Consider the following 16,367-nt stretch of genomic DNA (forward strand, 5'->3'; position numbering starts at 1 on the left):
AGGTGTCCGTCACCCTAACATCATCTGTGACTGTTGCAAGAAGCATGGTATACGGGGAATGCGGTGGAAATGCAAAATGTGTTTTGACTATGACTTGTGCACACAGTGTTACATGAACAACAAGCATGATCTGTCTCACTCCTTCGAGCGCTATGAGACGGCACACTCACAACCGTAAGTGGTGCTATAGGGGAAGTCCAGGTAACCATGTTGAGGTTTATAGGTCACTATTCTATAGCAGTGGTCTCCAAAATGGGGTGTGTGCGCCCCAGGGGGTGTGCAAGATGATCTATTGAGGTGCAGGAATAAAATAATAGAACTTCAGTAGTACATGTCTGTATAATTTATAAAGAAATAAATATACATATATTGGGGGGTGCTCAAAATTTTTTTACCGGTAGGGTTGCACGATCAAAAAAGTTTGAGGACTGCTGTTCTATAGAATAGTGTAAGGCTGGATCTGGCACTTTTATGGAGCTGCTTGAAAAAAGACAGCAAACAGAAATCAGCAGAATTTTTCTGAAAAATTAAATTAAGGTGAAAATTCAAAGTGTTTGTATGCTCTGGTTTTTCTTTTCCTCCCCCCCAATTAAATAATTTCATAGACATGCTTTGCTATTTGTTGTTCTCAGATAACTGAGTGGCCACAGAGAGGCTGATAGGAATCTCGCACTCCCAAATTGTTGATTTCTTCTCAGGGTGTATACTGTTCACTGAAGAACACCACCTTCTCATTTACTCTGTACTCTGCCTCTGCACATTAGCATTATTGAAAGTGACTTCTACACTGATGGCTGTGGAACAGTATCCATAATTTTATGCTCATTCATGATGTGCCAAAACATGGAGGTCTGTTCTCTTGTCCTGAGGAGGAACTGAAAAATAGTCTCAACAATAATTTCATTTGCGCCTCCTAAGGTGGGGCATGAAGATGAATCTTGTAATCCTCTGGCCTTTAGGAAAAGTAATAGGAAATCAGCTCTTGTCTCTGCCATTGATTTTCTTTTTTTTTTTTTCCCCTCCCCTTGAAAATATTGTGCGTTGCATACGTCTGTGGAATGAAAAGTGTAATTACTTTGCTAAAGACAGTGGTGTAGGATTTGCAGCTGTTTTTCCTCCCATATGGGAAGCTCTTTCTGGAGTTGATTACCATAGTTTTGCCAGTGTGGCTGAGCCAGAATTCTGAGTGCTAGCAAAGGAATAGATGTTGCTGTCCAAAGATGTCCCCTCTGAGCTTTGAGGCTTGTGTTTATCCACCAGATTAGGATGTTTCTTGAGCTTGTGTTAATATGGCAAGCCAGCCAGATCCTATTGTGAAATGAGCTTTGTGATTTCATATATATAAAAAAAAAATACGTATATATAAAAATAGATATTTTTTCTCTCTCTCTTTCTATGAATATTATAGTTAGCTCCAAGTAGTTACTCAGAGGTGCCTGCTTGTGTCTTTTATTTGAGCTCTAGGTACACTCTGTTGTTAAGGTACATAATCTTCCTCATATTTAAAGGAAAAAAAAAAGCCAGCAACAATTACTGTAAGAGGCTGCACTGTTGCAGAGCAGTCCAAATTTTCTGGCCTTTGCGTGGGTTCTCCAGGGCGCTGCACAGTGCTGCGTTCTCTTGGGCAGCAGGCCAGCTCTGTTGCCTTTCCTCACCTTCATCAGGAACACCCCAAAATGCTATCGTTTATCAGAAGGCAGATTGTTAGGCAGTTTCTCCCCAGGACTCTTATACTCTGCAGAACTTGTTTTCTTTTCTGAGGAATCTGAATGGTGAAAGATGTAAATAGAGCAATTTTTCCTTTCAAGGCTTGTATCTGACCTGTGTCCAGGCTGCCATTTGAATTAGGCAGTAGAGTGCTGCTTGTCAGTGTGAAAAGAGAGCTTGGAAGGACTGCCGGTAAACTTGCCGGACCTAGTACTGTCCTATGTGAGTTGATTGACTTTCACAAAACACTGCAGCACCACTCTGGAATGTCACCGAAGCGCTAGAGGGCTCTTTGGAGGTAGATGTCCACTAGAGCAGAACTGGATGTCTGATGATGCTTGCCTCTTAGTGGCTTTTTGGTTTGTTTCCTAAAGTCCTTTGCTTTTTTCTGTGAGTGTAGTTCATTCAGTGGTTAGAGAAGATGTGATATAAATTAACTTTTTTTTAGTTGATAAAAAGAAGTCTAGACCATAGGCCAGAGTCTATGATACCAAGTCTTTTGTTAAAGTAGCAGTATTCTGATTTACATTACTATGTGTTAGCAGGAGCGATGATCTTCCTAATACCAGGCAGCTAATTTAAGGAAAAAAAAAAAAAAAAAGAAAGAAAAAGGGAGAGTGTGGGTGTGTGTATGTGACATCAGGGACAAAGCATGAGCCTGTCAGATGTGGCAATGGTTTCTGGGAGCCTCAATAAGGGGTGAAGGAAGAAGCAGCAGTAGTTGTAATTGGATAATATAACATCCTACCTGCTGTTCCTACGTGGCAGGTATCGAATGTAGCCGTGCTGAGGGATGGAGAGAAATCAGAAATCCGCAATGAAGAAGCTTCCAGTTGTGGAAAGCTGCAATTTTAAAGATGAATGAATGGTACATATTGTGATTCTTAGAAGTCACTAAGCTTTTGGAGAAAACAGGCTGTCAGAAATGCTTTTTGTTTCAGTCATTTGACTGAGTTGGATGGTAGAATACTGTACTATAACTGCAATGCATATGTGTTTTACGCAAGAGCTTTCATACAGGGAGCTGGCAAACAAACAATTTTACTTACAGATGTCTTGCAGTGCGGAAGCAGGAAGAAGTAGGAACACCTTTGCTTTAATGCAAATGTAATCCTATGATTTGTTGGTCTAGTGTTCTGTAGATTGCTCTGCATTAAGAATGGAATGTTCTGATTAAAAAAAAAATAAAATAAGTGAAACGAGGGGCAGGGAGGGAGATCACCTTTGAACAATGCCCCAGAGAGGACTTTTTTGGAATAACTGAGGTCTGAGCTGTAAAGACACATTGCCTTAGGCAATGCAGCATCCTTTTCGAAGAACAAAAATTGCATACTTATGACTCACTAGGACTATCGCTTAGATCACTCATCTCAATTTTCTTGCTTAATAAAGTAGAAGAAGAAAATCTTTGGCAGTTCCCCAGGGACCAAAAAAAGCTGTGTATTTAAAAAGACATGGTAACTGCTGTGTGGATTTGGGTTTTCTTGAGGTTTTGTTGCTACCTGCTGTTGTTTGAATGGCTATAAAACACAGGATGAGTCTCCTTTAGAGATCAAGATTCTCTCACCTCCTTTCTCTGGCAGGGAATGGGTATCTTTTGGTTCTTTGCAACGAGCCTCAAGCACAGCAGTGTGCTGCTTTCAAGACCCAGGCAAAGTGCTGTGATGAGCTCCCTGGAGCGTTAACTAGTCAGAAAGCTTGTAAGGGGAGTGGATGGAGAGACAGCCCACCAAATTTGACAGCATCCCATAATCTTGGTTTTGCATAATGAAGGAGGGGCTACTTATATATCGTGATTGTAGTCCTCGGCTCACCATCAGTGAGATCAAATGTAGAACCATGGAATGCAGCTGTATTATGGAGCTGTCACATCAACTGTCTCTTTAACCAAAGATGAAGAGCTGGAAGTTTCCAGTCCCTCCCTGGTCTCCATTCTTAGTCCATCGTGAGAGAGCATCACCATGCATCCAATCTTGCAACTGCTACCATTGCTGATGCTATGAGAGAGGAAGCTAGGGCCTCTAGTAGGACAATTTCAGAGATTGCAGCCTGATGTCCTTGCGCAGCAAATTGCTACCGCCTGCACTGCTGTTGCCAGACCCACCACATGGCACCTGTGCAGCTAAACCGAGGCAAGGCCAGCACAACTCTCTGTAGCAGCTCACTAATCCTAGGATTTAAGAGGCCTTAAGCCCAGACAGATACTGCAGACGGTTCCCAATCAGTTTTCTAAAGAGGCTTTGAAGATGCCTTTACCTGAAGGCTATTTCAGGTCTTAAATGACCTGAGTTTGAACCTCTGGTGGCAGGAAGTACTGATTTTTTTATATTTTGCCATTTGAAGTAATCTCTTCCTGACATCTGCCAATTGCTGGTATTTTTTATTGGTCTTGTTTGGTTTGAATTTTATGGCTGTTTTGGGAGAGGCTCTCATCCTTAGTTTAAAAGGATGGACAGCTCAGTTTCACTGAAGACCATTTTTTGCAATCTTGTATCCGTTTGCTGAATATATGCTTAGTAATTGGAAGATAAATCAGTGTCTGTAAGCAGGATAGCAAAGCAAAACTCATCAGGTTTATGTTAGGGCTGGAATAGTCAGGCACACTCTGGTGAGTTCTGCAAATAATCAAGTCTGAGATAATCTTCCTTTTATATAAAATAATAGCATTATTACGTTCAAGTGCAAAAGCAGCAATGGCATTTTGCGTGCATCACCTTCTCAGGGATGATGATAAGCTGAATTTCAGTAGGGGATGTGGTGCGTTTTACCCAGGCTATTTTCTAGACTTCACTCACCAATAAATCAAATCTTAACAAATTTTCAAAAGTCCTATTTTTTGCTGGAGAACAATGGAGTTGGAGAAGCCAGCAAACTACACAGGGAAATGTTTTGTGTAGTCAAGCATAAGAAATACAAATATTTTCTCACTTGTGTTTCATACTGTAGTCACAACAGAGTTTGCAGTTATTTTCAGCCGTGATTCTTAAACCAGCTCTGTCTAGTCTAGTTACCAGTTGGATTTCTAAATCAGATACATTACAAGAACAAGTGTATGCTATCATTTAGGTACGCATGTGCGATGCAGACCCATTCAAGGCAGCTTTAATAATCCAGCCTTCCATCTGTGACTGCTTATACTGTAAGCCTGAACTAATATAGCAGCTGAGTGACAACTGCTGGGCGTTTGATTACTGGGCAATAAAGGGGGTCCAGGTTTATTTACTGTAGTAACCTCTTCAACATGTGTTATTTACGCAATGTCAGTTTAAGCTGCTAGACTAAGAAATTTTGGTGAGTAACATTTTGAATCGAATCTGACTCTTGTGTGATGATGTTTGTTTCCGAACTTTTTAAAATGCTCCTTAAGTATTAATGAATTTATTAATATGAATTTGTTTATTAATTTATTCTGTTAATGAATGAGTATAATTTTACTTTTAAAAACCCCCATGATTTACCAGATAAACTACCTAACTGTACCTCCTTAAAAAAACATGTACATTGCAGAACACTAGGGCATATCCCCACACTAGGGCTTCCCTTACTTAGTTTGGAGTATTCTGTTTGATTTGTGGAATAGGGATTAAATTTCCATGACGTATTTTATCTTTATCTTTTCTGGAATTACATGATCAAAACTGTAAGCAAGAGAAATCTTCACTAAAACATCCTTAGCCTGTGTTTTGAACTAATAGTCATGTTTAAAGGATGGTAACGAGACATTTCACTTCGTGTGCTCACCAGTGCTTCTGTATCATTCTCAGGACAATATTCTGCCATTAAAGGCTGTGTATAGACATCTCGGAGAGCGTAGTTGAGAAAACCTTCTGTCTGCAGTACAGTGTTGAGTCTTAGGTGCGCACACACATTTTAGTTCACATTTAGTAGCCTTGGTCTGAAATCTTGCCCACTGTGGCTTTCCAAAACTGAGTCTGATACGAGTTAGCCTTGGAGGTTAGCAAAAAAGACAGCAAGCATTTAGCCCAACTCAGACCTTGCCGTCTGAGTTATAAACACACAGCTGGTTTTGTGAAGAACTGTGCCTTGGCAAGGAAGGATAGGATTGACAATGGAAATTCTTGGTAAAGACAGTTCCTGAAATAGGTTTCTGTGATCCTGATCCCTCACTTACTAGCGTCCTTGTCTTAGTCTGGTTCATGCTTGAGCAATCGGCATCCACCTGCCATCTGTCAGAATTTTGTTCCTTTATCCTTTGCTGGAAGTGCTTCAGTAAAAGCTTTGCTAGGGAGGACTAGAGAATCCAGAATTTCTTGCATTATTGAGGTCGGTTTTACCTGTAGTTTCTGTAAGATCTTTGTGTTGGCTTTTCTTGAGGTAGCCTGTGTAGGTCTTTATCCATCCTAGAAGGAGCGTGGGTTTGTACCTACAATGAGCTGAGTTTACAGCTCTAGTTTACAGCTGTGCCTTTCTGAAGAGATTAACATGATATTTATGGCCTGTTACTTTGCAGGGTGACCATCCCTTCTGCTTTCTCGTCCCATGCATTGTGCTTGTTTCTTCAAATAAGAATTATCTGCAGTGGAGAAGTCTCTGTGTTGCAAAATATGTTAGCTGTGCCTGGTATAAAGGGGCTCTGACTTCTGCAGGGCCTCAGATCGCTACTGCAAATTAAAAGCAGTCTCTGTTTCAACTTCTCCAAGTCAGTTGTTCTGGGTCTCAAATCTCTGTCTGTAAAGCATGGATGATGCTATTTTTCTGGCTGTCTGGAGCATGGCTCTCAGTGATGTGAAAGGCTATGTAAGCACCTCGGTGAAATTTGAGCACAGGCAGAATATCCACAGGGGGGTGGTTCCCAGCACGCTGAAGAGAGACATAGCTTCATTCTGTACAGTACATGCTCCCAAGTGTTTTCTGGACTCTTTAGTAATTTAATATCATTGGAGTTTGTAGGGCAGAAATGGCTGCAGACTTTGGCTGTCATAATTAAAATACTTATTAAAGGCAGTATTGCAGTGATTAAATCTATCCCTAGGGTATTTTTGCAACACACTAACACTTTGGTTGTTATCCAGTATTTGGAGCAAAACATGTTGAATTAGATTAAAACCTAAGATGTATTGGCTCAGGACATCTGGTTCTCGCATCATTCTTCGGTGTTTCTGGTCAGCAGTGTGGTTCAAGACAAGGTCAAAATTTTTGTGAGGCCAGGGAAAGAAGGCAGTTATGGTGGGTTGCCTCCAGCATTTAAGTAGAATGGGAGATGGAGCTTCTCACACTTCTTTAAGGAAGCTCAGCTTTCTGAACTGGTCAGCTTTGTTTTCCTGGTCTCTAGCCACAAATTTCACTGAAAGTGACAGGTTAATGTGAGAGCTGTTGAGATGGGAAATGACTGCTGTTATATGATTATACGAAAAGGGAAATTATGCTAGGAATATAATGAATGGTGGTTGTTTTGCTCTTTAAACATCTTGCTTAAGCTTAGCTTGGTGTTTTATTTTACTGTCACTGAGAACCTTTGCATTGAAACTCCTCCCTTGTGAGAGTAGGGTTGGAGGAGCGAAGTATATTTTTATCACTTTGTCTCAGGGCTTGACTAAGACATCTTTGATAAATTGTTAGAAAAGCATTCAACAATATACAGTCAAAATAGCATGTTGTAGCTGTTTCAGATGTAGTATACAAATCTATGCTGGTTTTTGAAGCCAGTCTATAGTGCATGGCACAGTGCAATAAAATGAATGCTGATCAGTGTTTCTTTTTAGCAGAGCTTTTTCCTAGCCCTCTTTCATTATCTTCTCTTTCATAACAATTGCCAGCCTTGATGATGTTTAAAACAGACAAGATCTCAACCATTCAAAAAATGGTCTTCATCTTCCTTCTGTTGAGCTACAATCTAGATAATGAGAATTCAGTGATTATAAGAACATGTGTAAATAATCTCTTCCTCTTTTTAAACACATTAGGTTGTAAAGCACAGGTGGGAGAGCTGTTAACAGGTTAAGAAAAGTAAAAGACTTAGGCTTTTGATGGATAAGTAAACAGTAAGTTCAAGCATAAGCTTTTTATCCTTCTGAGTCTCCACCTTCTCTCTCTAGGTATTAGATGGAAAATAAATACAGCATTCTCAGGTCAGCCCTACCCCCAGTAGGCTTCCCCTCCCCTTCCCCTGTGAAACAGCTGCTGAACTTGGTTTTGCTCTGTCTGGTCTGGGAGTTGCCAAGAGCCTGGCAGGAGGAGGTGTGCAATTACAGCTATGGATTGTGGCACCTTTGCAGTCACCTAGAAAAGTGGATTGTAGCCTGGGGGAGCAGCACTAACAGGTCATAAGGACTTTGGTGGCTTGGTATCTCATGAGAAAGCTTTCTGCTAGGGAACAGAGACTAGGAACGGCACGCACAAAAACAGCAGAGAAGCTGCTGTAACATTATGGGAATTGGAAGCTGCTTTAACAGAACATCAGACCCCCTGTTTACTATCACGTAGGTATTTTTTTTTTTCCTTAAGATGGATCGGTGTGTATGCCTGTGATGCGGATTGCAGGGCAGATAGAAAGGTCTGTGTTATCCTGGAAACAGTCTAGCCACAGCACTGCTGGTCTAATCTGCTCTGCTTTTCAGCAAGTGAACTAGGCTGTGCAGTCTGCAGCTTCGGTAATGAAATGTGCTGAAACTCCTTGTGACTTTGAGGTAGGAGACTGCCTGAGCCATTAATGCTTTCATGCGGTATACACCTTAGTAACATCCCTAAGCATTGCCTTAAACTTAACGGTGGGATACAAGGGCAGCTGGAAGTCAGTCTCACCCTCCCTCTGAAGTGATGGCAGACTTTCTGGAGAAGTTACTAACCTTCTCCTTACTCCTCTCTTTTTTCCTCCTCCTCTCAGAGGCTCCGTCTTAAAGATATATTTTAATTGTGTGAGACTTACATTAGTTGACTTGGGTGTTCTCCTTTGGGAAGCGTGTGGATTGTAAGTGGCACAGCTGGCAATGAAAACTGACATGCCCTCCTGCTATGATGTTTAGAATTGCTTGATATTTGTAGCAGGGCTTCTGCTCAGTGTAGGCAATGGGCTGAAGTTGCTAAATCCAGATTTTGATGACTTTGGTTTGCAGATGTTGTACCTTATGCTGTAGAGTGCTGGTAAATAGTTATGTTAAAAAGTATTAATTTGCATGCATTCACAGTAATCATACTTGGCCCTCAGTGAGCTGCCTTGCCCTGATATAATTCGTGGTTTGTGCATGTCATAGAACATGTGGGAAATTTTTTCTTCTTTGGAGCTACTAGATTTTATTTTTGCCCTACACAGCCCCCTCAAGGCTCTTGAAGTTCTGAAAGAAGGATAATTTTTTTTTTTTTCCTTCACGGCTAAGCATGCTGTGTGCGAGTGAGTGAATGTAATAATTTTGAAGCTTTGTGTTTACATATGTTCAACTTCCTGAGTCAGCAAGATGCCATTCTGGTGTTTAACAACATGGGAGGGAGACCCTGCCACAGTCCTGCTGCTTGTGTGTAGATATGTGTTTGTCTCCCCAGACTGTCACTGAAGTGTGCCTGTTCCTCATGCTCACAAAGCAGCCTCTATTCCCAATTATCTGCATCCCACAGTTGAGAGAAACACAGAACTTTTTTAAAGCTCACCATAGATCTCACCATTTTTGATAATGTTTGAAGATAAACCTGGGTCTTCTTTAGCCCAGTGTATTATTCACTAGTTGTCTTTCTGCAGTCAGTGGAACAGTGCCTAAGTATTCTGACCTTCCTGGGGAGACCAGCTTTTAGGATCAAAGACCCTGTTCAGCTATTTTATTGTTTGTTTTCACTTCTTGCGTGCCCTTCAGAACTCAAGCCGTGTTTTTCTGTATGTAAGTGTGGTACACTTGGTCCTCATATGACAGACCTCGGTTGGATCAAAGCTTTATAAAGTATGAAATAGTAACAATAAATTAATTTGTTTTCTCTTATTTTGTTTTTCCAGAGTCCTGGTGAGTCCTCGACAGAATTTGACTCGCATCACGTTAAAAGGGACTTTCCAGGGGGCTAAAGTAGTCCGTGGCCCCGACTGGGAGTGGGGTAACCAGGATGGTAAGCTTCTTTTGAGATGTCTTGTAAAACACCATTCAATTTTTTTTTCTTTTTTTTTTCCTTTTTGCCAAATTACTAGTTGAAAATGCACATGCTGAGCAGTAGCTTCTAGGGGAGCTGTTCAGATGTTGCAGGTTGCTGTTCTTTAGAGTATTAAATATTACTTGTTTTCTTGTATTTGTTTAAAAATATATCTGTGACATAAACTGTATGCATTCATTCAGGGTGTGGGAGGGAAGTTTTGCTGCTCCTATTTCATAGATGTGAAAACTCATGGGAATCATTCTGGAAGATCTTTTATAGAACTATAAATATACACCATGTTACAAGAAAATAAAGACCCGTCTTTTCCTGAAAAAGCTTCCATTCACAGTGGGAATAAGGTTTGTCTGACTCTGTGTACAATACTACTTTTTCCTTTGGAGTTCTTTGGAATATCCTTATTTGGACACTTTTAAGAACAGTGAAGAGAAATGATTGATAAGGAGTGTTTCACATGGAGCATTAATGAAGAACTGTTTGCTGTGGTTGCTGGAGAACGGTTTCTGCTTTCTGTATGAATTGTAACTTCAGGCTGAAAATGCAGAGGGACCAAAATGCCTCTTCTAGAGCTGCTCTTGGGGTATAATGACTGTGTCTAATTCACTGATACCAATTTCTGTGTAGTGCTATGGGGTTAAGGAAACTTTACTGTCTGTTTCTATTCCAGAGCCTTGTACACACTGTAATGTTTACAGCTTCTTTTTTCCCTTAATATTTAAGGTGTAAGTCCAAAGGTTTCCAGTGTTGACTCCACCATTTCTTGCAGCTCTGGGTTCAGTGGAGGACATGGAAACTTGCAGGGTCTGAGAGCAAAAGAAGCTTATGCTCAGTATAGCTTATCTGTCCTTTTGAGATCAGATCAACATTTACATGTCTGAGACTCGTGTTGCTTACGATGATTGTGACCTGAAAGAAGTTATATGTGCAAGACAAGTGAGAAGAAATATAAGGTGCTTGGCCTTGTGACCAGCCACTCAGCTGGTCTCTAATGAGTACTGCCTTGTCTTTGATGGACCTGCCCCCATCCACAGTCTTTTGCTCTTCTGAACTTAGCTTCCTGGTAGCACTAACACATCAATGCTATTTCCATTTGAGGAGGTAACATATAAGTAGCGGTAATAAAAAACCTTGGAAACTCTGTAATAGGGTCCTGGTAAGTTTATGTATTGATCATGTGGTCTCGTGTGTCTGGTAAGGGCAATAGCAGCTAGTTGAGAAATCTGATCAAATGGTCTTGCTTTTATTTGCCTGTGTCTTTTTAGCATTCCTTCTGCCTGAGCCTTTTGCGGAAATTAACATTGACGGCAAAATTTGCCCATTGACCAGACTTTTTTCTCTGCCGTGGTCAGGGTGGACCCTGGCAGCTCTTCAGTCACTTCAACCTTGTCATTGAATACATATTTTTCCTTACTACCTTTTCTCAGAGTCCAAACACCATGAAGTGGAAGGTAGTGCCCTCCTCAGAGAAAAGCATCTGAACAGGGCGAAGGCAGAGATTACTTTTTGTTGCTGTTGTTCAGTCTGAATCCCTGCTGCAGCAGACAAACATTAAGTTCTTTTGTCACTGGTGCTGTTTCTGTCAGCACTAATTCGAGGCCAGTGATACCTACCAGGTTTCTTACAGACTGAAAGAGCGGGGAGAGGACAGCAATCTGCTACAGCCTGTTCATGTTAATAATATAGTCAAAGACGCACAGTGTTGCTGCGAGATCACTGTTTTCCCATACTTGAACATTGGTACCACCCAGAGGCTCTTCTTTCCTGTGGTCAGTAACTGCATATTGGATGTAACCTTCATTTCTAAGAGCTGTCATCCTGATTAATTTTGGACTGGACAGTTGTTTATGGTTATCTACAGAAAGGAAGATGAAAATTACTGTTAGCTGCCCTATTGCTAGGATCTGGATTCTAACCTGGAAGGCTTTTTTAGGCATAGCTGTGCAGGTTATATCACAGAATAGCTTTTGGTAACTTAAATTGTATTTTTGTGGATAATATTCATGTGGGTGGATATCTGGAGTGCTGATCTGGTAACTGGCTGCAGTGTGAATTGTGTGCAGAACTGGGATCCACCTGCCATTTCTAGGGAGAGATCTTACAGGCAGATAGGATTTAAAAAATATTTTTCTTCTAGTAAAAATCAAGAGGTATTGGGACTTTCTGATTCTCAGATCAGTCCTCTAAAAGTGTGTTCTTGTCATTGATAGAACTGACAAGAAAGCCCGCTGGTTTGTCTGTATTATGCTTTTTAGATAGATATGCAGTTTGATGAGGAAGTTAACTCCTTTAAGCTGTTAAATTCCAAGACTTTGCAGGCAATTAGAAGCTCAGTGTGCACCCGGTGAGACAGACAGACGTTGCTGTCCTCGTTTGGGAAAGCACTAGACCAGTGCTGGGACTTGCTGAGGTTCACACAGGGACTTGGCAGCAGAGTGAGGTAGGGAATCTGCAAATTCTGACTGCCTGTCACTAGGTTTGATGTTGATAGACTGTTGTCTCTTGCGTGAGAGTATGTCCCATGTGCCCAGCCAGATTTACCTTCGCACAAATATATCCTCCTGTTCTGGATTGTTTCAGTAGTACTCCTCCTTGCTTGGGCAGGTGAAGAGAAGTACCAAAACAAACTTTACTTGATGTTCCTCCACCTGGCCGGTGTTGGGGAGAGATTAAAGGTCTTGGGTGGATTTTACAATGCTGCTGTGTTTTTATCTTGCCACAGTGTGGTGCCATGACACTGTGCGTTGCCTAGCTAGGCAGTATTTCCGTACACCAGGAGGAACGGCTTCTACACAGAATTCAGCTTTTCCATATTTGTATTCCAAAGTAAATGGCTGTTTGGCTTTCAGTGAGTTTAATGTAGAGATTCTCTCCTAGTTGGTCAAACTGAGCTGTCTCATGGTTTAATTTCCCTAATTAAAAAGGTGACTGTGATCTCTTGCGCCTTCTGCAGATCAAGGTGAATCATGCAAGCTGTGAGGAATTTGTATGAGCTGCCGAATAATTTTTTTTTTTTTTTTTTGGTGCAATTTCCTTCTTTTGTGTATATGAAGAACACTTGACTGGAGGGCACTGCTTCAGGCAGCAGTATGCTGTCAGTGAAGCAGACCTGTGTGCTTTCTGTTCAACAGGTAGAGCTGGACTATGATAGGACCCCACAGAAATCCCTTCTGGCAGCAACCTCTCTGTCAGAATTTCACCTGCCCCCAGCTATTGACTTTTGGCTCTGTGCTTACTCCTCTGTGGTGAATAGTTGGAGAAATGACAAGTTTTTTCCTTGTTTTTTTACTTAGTTAAGATAAAAATGTCATTAAATTATATCTCAGTAAACATCCCAGGTGAGTTTCTGTATATTGGTCTCAGTGAAAATGTAAGCTGGACACTTTTCTCCCCTCTTTTTCCATCAGGTGGTGAAGGTAAAACTGGACGTGTGGTTGATATTCGTGGCTGGGATGTAGAGACCGGACGCAGTGTGGCCAGCGTCACCTGGTCTGATGGTACCACGAATGTCTACAGAGTTGGGCACAAGGGAAAAGTGGACCTGAAATGTACTGTGGAGGCATCTGGTGGCTTTTACTACAAAGAGCATCTCCCAAAATTAGGTGTGTAGAGACAAGTCTTCTGTTGAGAAATTCTGATTCATGCTGCCATTTCCTGATGCTAAAGCCATTTTGCTTGGAAGACAGAAAATCAGTAGGTGGTTTTATAAAGTTCCCACATAATGTGTACCATTTTAAAAAAGTGGTTTTGTGTGCACGTATTGCTTTATTTCAGAGTGGTTAGTAAAGTAGTTTGGCCTTTCAGTGGTAAGATTGTGTAAGACCACCAGATGCCCGCAGCTGTATCCCAAGGAGGGATCTTCTGCCAAGGCAACTTCTTGCTGCTCCCTTGGGAGTGCCTGCATCTGTCAGCAGAGAATTCAACCCAGTGTCAGTTTTGTTAATCCAAAGTTTTTCATTCTTCAGGCAAGCAGTGGTCCGGCTGGTGTTCACTGTGCTTTTAGAGGAGCAAATATTATTGTTCTGGTGGACCAAAAAGTATGTTGAAGGGGATTGTGACAAAAGGGAGATTTCTGAGAATGGAGCTGCCAAATACTTGCCCAGCAGGGAGATTAGAAAAAGTCATGGAAAAAGGTGATGTCTATATTGGCAGCTTACTGCAATCCACCTTTCCTCTTAACTCTGATGAAACCAAATAAACTACTTGTGTTTTTGGACATGCAGCATTTAGGGGTAATTTAGTTGTATATTTTTTTAATGAGGTGCAGGGGCCATCTTTTGCTCCCCTGAAGGAAAACAGAGGTCTGTTCTTGAGTTTGCAGCAGCAGAATCAGGTCTTTCTCATTCTTTTCTCTCCCTGAGCAGCTTGGCAAGAGCATGAGGGAAAGGAAGGGTTGGATGGGGAGCTTATTTCCAGGGGTACGGCCTCTCGCTGCACAGGAAGGCTAGGAGAGTAAAGCACTCCACAAAGCAAGCTATGTGGCTGCCTATGGAAGAGAATTTATTTTGAGTACTGTGTAGGTGTGTCTGCTGAACAACAGTTGTGGGTGACTGAATTGCTAAGAACAGCAACTGATGTCTGACATGAGATGAGAGGCATCATTCAAAGGCATTCCCCTCTCTGGGAAGGGACAAAATTGTGTCTTGTTAGAACTACCTCATGTTTAACCCATATCAATATCCAGTTAGAGCTAAATCCTCTTGATCTCTCTACATAGTGCTGCCCCATAGAGTGTGTAGGGCATACTCCACAATGGAAAAAGGGTTTTACACCGTTCTGCCCCAGTTAAGCCCATGTTAATTTGCAACCCTTGTTACAAAGCCAAATGAGACACAAAGCATGTTATTGGATCCTTCATGTATGTGGGTGGTGTCATTCTTCTCTTTAGGAAAACCAGCTGAACTGCAGAGGAAAGAAAGCACGGACAGGCATCCGTTCCAGCACGGGGACAAAGTGAAATGCCTGCTGGACATTGACATCTTGCGGGAGATGCAGGAGGGCCACGGTGGCTGGAATCCTAAAATGGCTGAGGTATGCTTCTGCTTGCTCCTATTCTCTCGGTAACGTATCAGTCACTATCTCAGACTACATAAGTAGGCACTGGCTAGGAAGTTAGCAGAACGTCCTGTGTAACATGTTATCCTTCTATATTTATATTGTGTTGACTGAATCACAAATACAAATTCTTTAATGATAGGACACTGGAGTCAGATTTATTTTAGGCTCAGATAAATCTGTGTTGTATGAGAATTGCCTTGTGGAGCCCTGCATAATTTCTAAGACTCTACGATGGGTCAAAAGAGTTGCTCAAAAGTCTTGGAAGCCAGCGCAAAAAACTAATGGCTGGTTTGTTTGTTTTTAAATGAGCCCTGGATCTTTTCCTTGGAGTTCTGGATCCATTCCCTGTTTGGCTTCTTTTGTACTGTGCATTACTACTAATGAAAGTTATGTGTTTTGTCAACAGTGGGCTCTATCCCTGGCCAGGGCTAAAATTTCTCGGCCCATATGATGTTCTTGGAGCTTAGCCTGTTGTCTTTAGTTTGAAGAGCTATCAGTCTGCTGTCACCTGTTGTCTAAAAAAAACTCAGATAGTAGAGGAAGTAAAGATAGAAATGACACCTGTTACTGTAGTATAGCGTCTCAGGGGGCCACGGTGGAAGTAAGTCTCCAGGGGGTTGTGAACATTTAGTGTGGGCTTACATTCAGACGAAATGATAACAGCTAAATGAATAAATTTGTCATTTAAATTAAAAAGTCTGTGCTTTTTGTTTCTCCTTAAGTCAACTTTCTTGGCTTTTAATAGTCTACAGATATTGCCCAAAATAGATTAAATTACCTTCACATATTGAAGAAGGCATTACTGCTGTTGCGCAGTAGATTTACTGCAAGACAAAATCACATTTTGATACTCGCCATTGCAGTAATAAGACCTGTCTCTGAGCCTGTATTAGTAACTTGTATAAAAGTGGCGTTTTGGAGAGGGAGGGAAGTGTATAGCCACAAATGACCCTAATGTCTGCTACACTTGAGTCAGTAAACTGAATAACCTGCAGGTCTGATTCTGAGACAGCTGTCTGAAGCCTTGGTATATAAAGCAGCGCTATAAAATTAAAAAGATACATTATATATGTATCCTAGCCCAACCTGCCCTGTAGGTGAGCGGTCTTTTTGAAATCAGACTTTAAAATGTCAAGACAAACTATGTCATTTCAGTTTCAATGTGGAAATCTATTAACTGATCATCGGTCTCTTTTTTTTTAGCCTGGCAGGCAGGGACTTACCGTCTTCTGGCATGAACTTGAAGAAGGCTGTCAGTGGGGCCATGAATTTTTTATTCCAGCTAAGGCCTTCGTCCCCAAAGCTATAGTTTTTGAATGTTGCTGTGTAGCTAACATAGTCTGCTAGGTTGTTAAGGCTCTGCACTTTGGAATTCCTGCTGTTGGTGAATGCAGGTGTAGAGAGGGATATTAAACAGAAACAGTAACTTCCTCTCATCTCAGAAATTGGTGCTTTTTGTCGTCTTCAAAACTATCAGCTGCTCAGGACCTGCCAGAATCAACAGATATAGAATACTG

General features: G+C 41.4%; 1 protein-coding gene across 3 annotated transcripts in view; it reads left to right on the forward strand.

Moving 5' to 3' along the window:
• Positions 1 to 16,367, forward strand: part of MIB2 (MIB E3 ubiquitin protein ligase 2) — a 53,617-nt gene that overhangs the window by 18,654 nt on the left and 18,596 nt on the right. For all 3 annotated transcript variants that reach the window (XM_076356439.1, XM_076356440.1, XM_076356441.1), the window contains 4 exons: positions 3 to 174; positions 9,647 to 9,753; positions 13,200 to 13,394; positions 14,681 to 14,823. In XM_076356439.1, coding sequence (XP_076212554.1) covers positions 3 to 174; positions 9,647 to 9,753; positions 13,200 to 13,394; positions 14,681 to 14,823 — 617 coding nt within the window. The remainder of the gene's footprint in view (positions 1 to 2; positions 175 to 9,646; positions 9,754 to 13,199; positions 13,395 to 14,680; positions 14,824 to 16,367) is intronic.

Source organism: Aptenodytes patagonicus, chromosome 19, assembly GCF_965638725.1.
Source record: "Aptenodytes patagonicus chromosome 19, bAptPat1.pri.cur, whole genome shotgun sequence".
Classification (NCBI taxonomy): domain Eukaryota; kingdom Metazoa; phylum Chordata; class Aves; order Sphenisciformes; family Spheniscidae; genus Aptenodytes; species Aptenodytes patagonicus.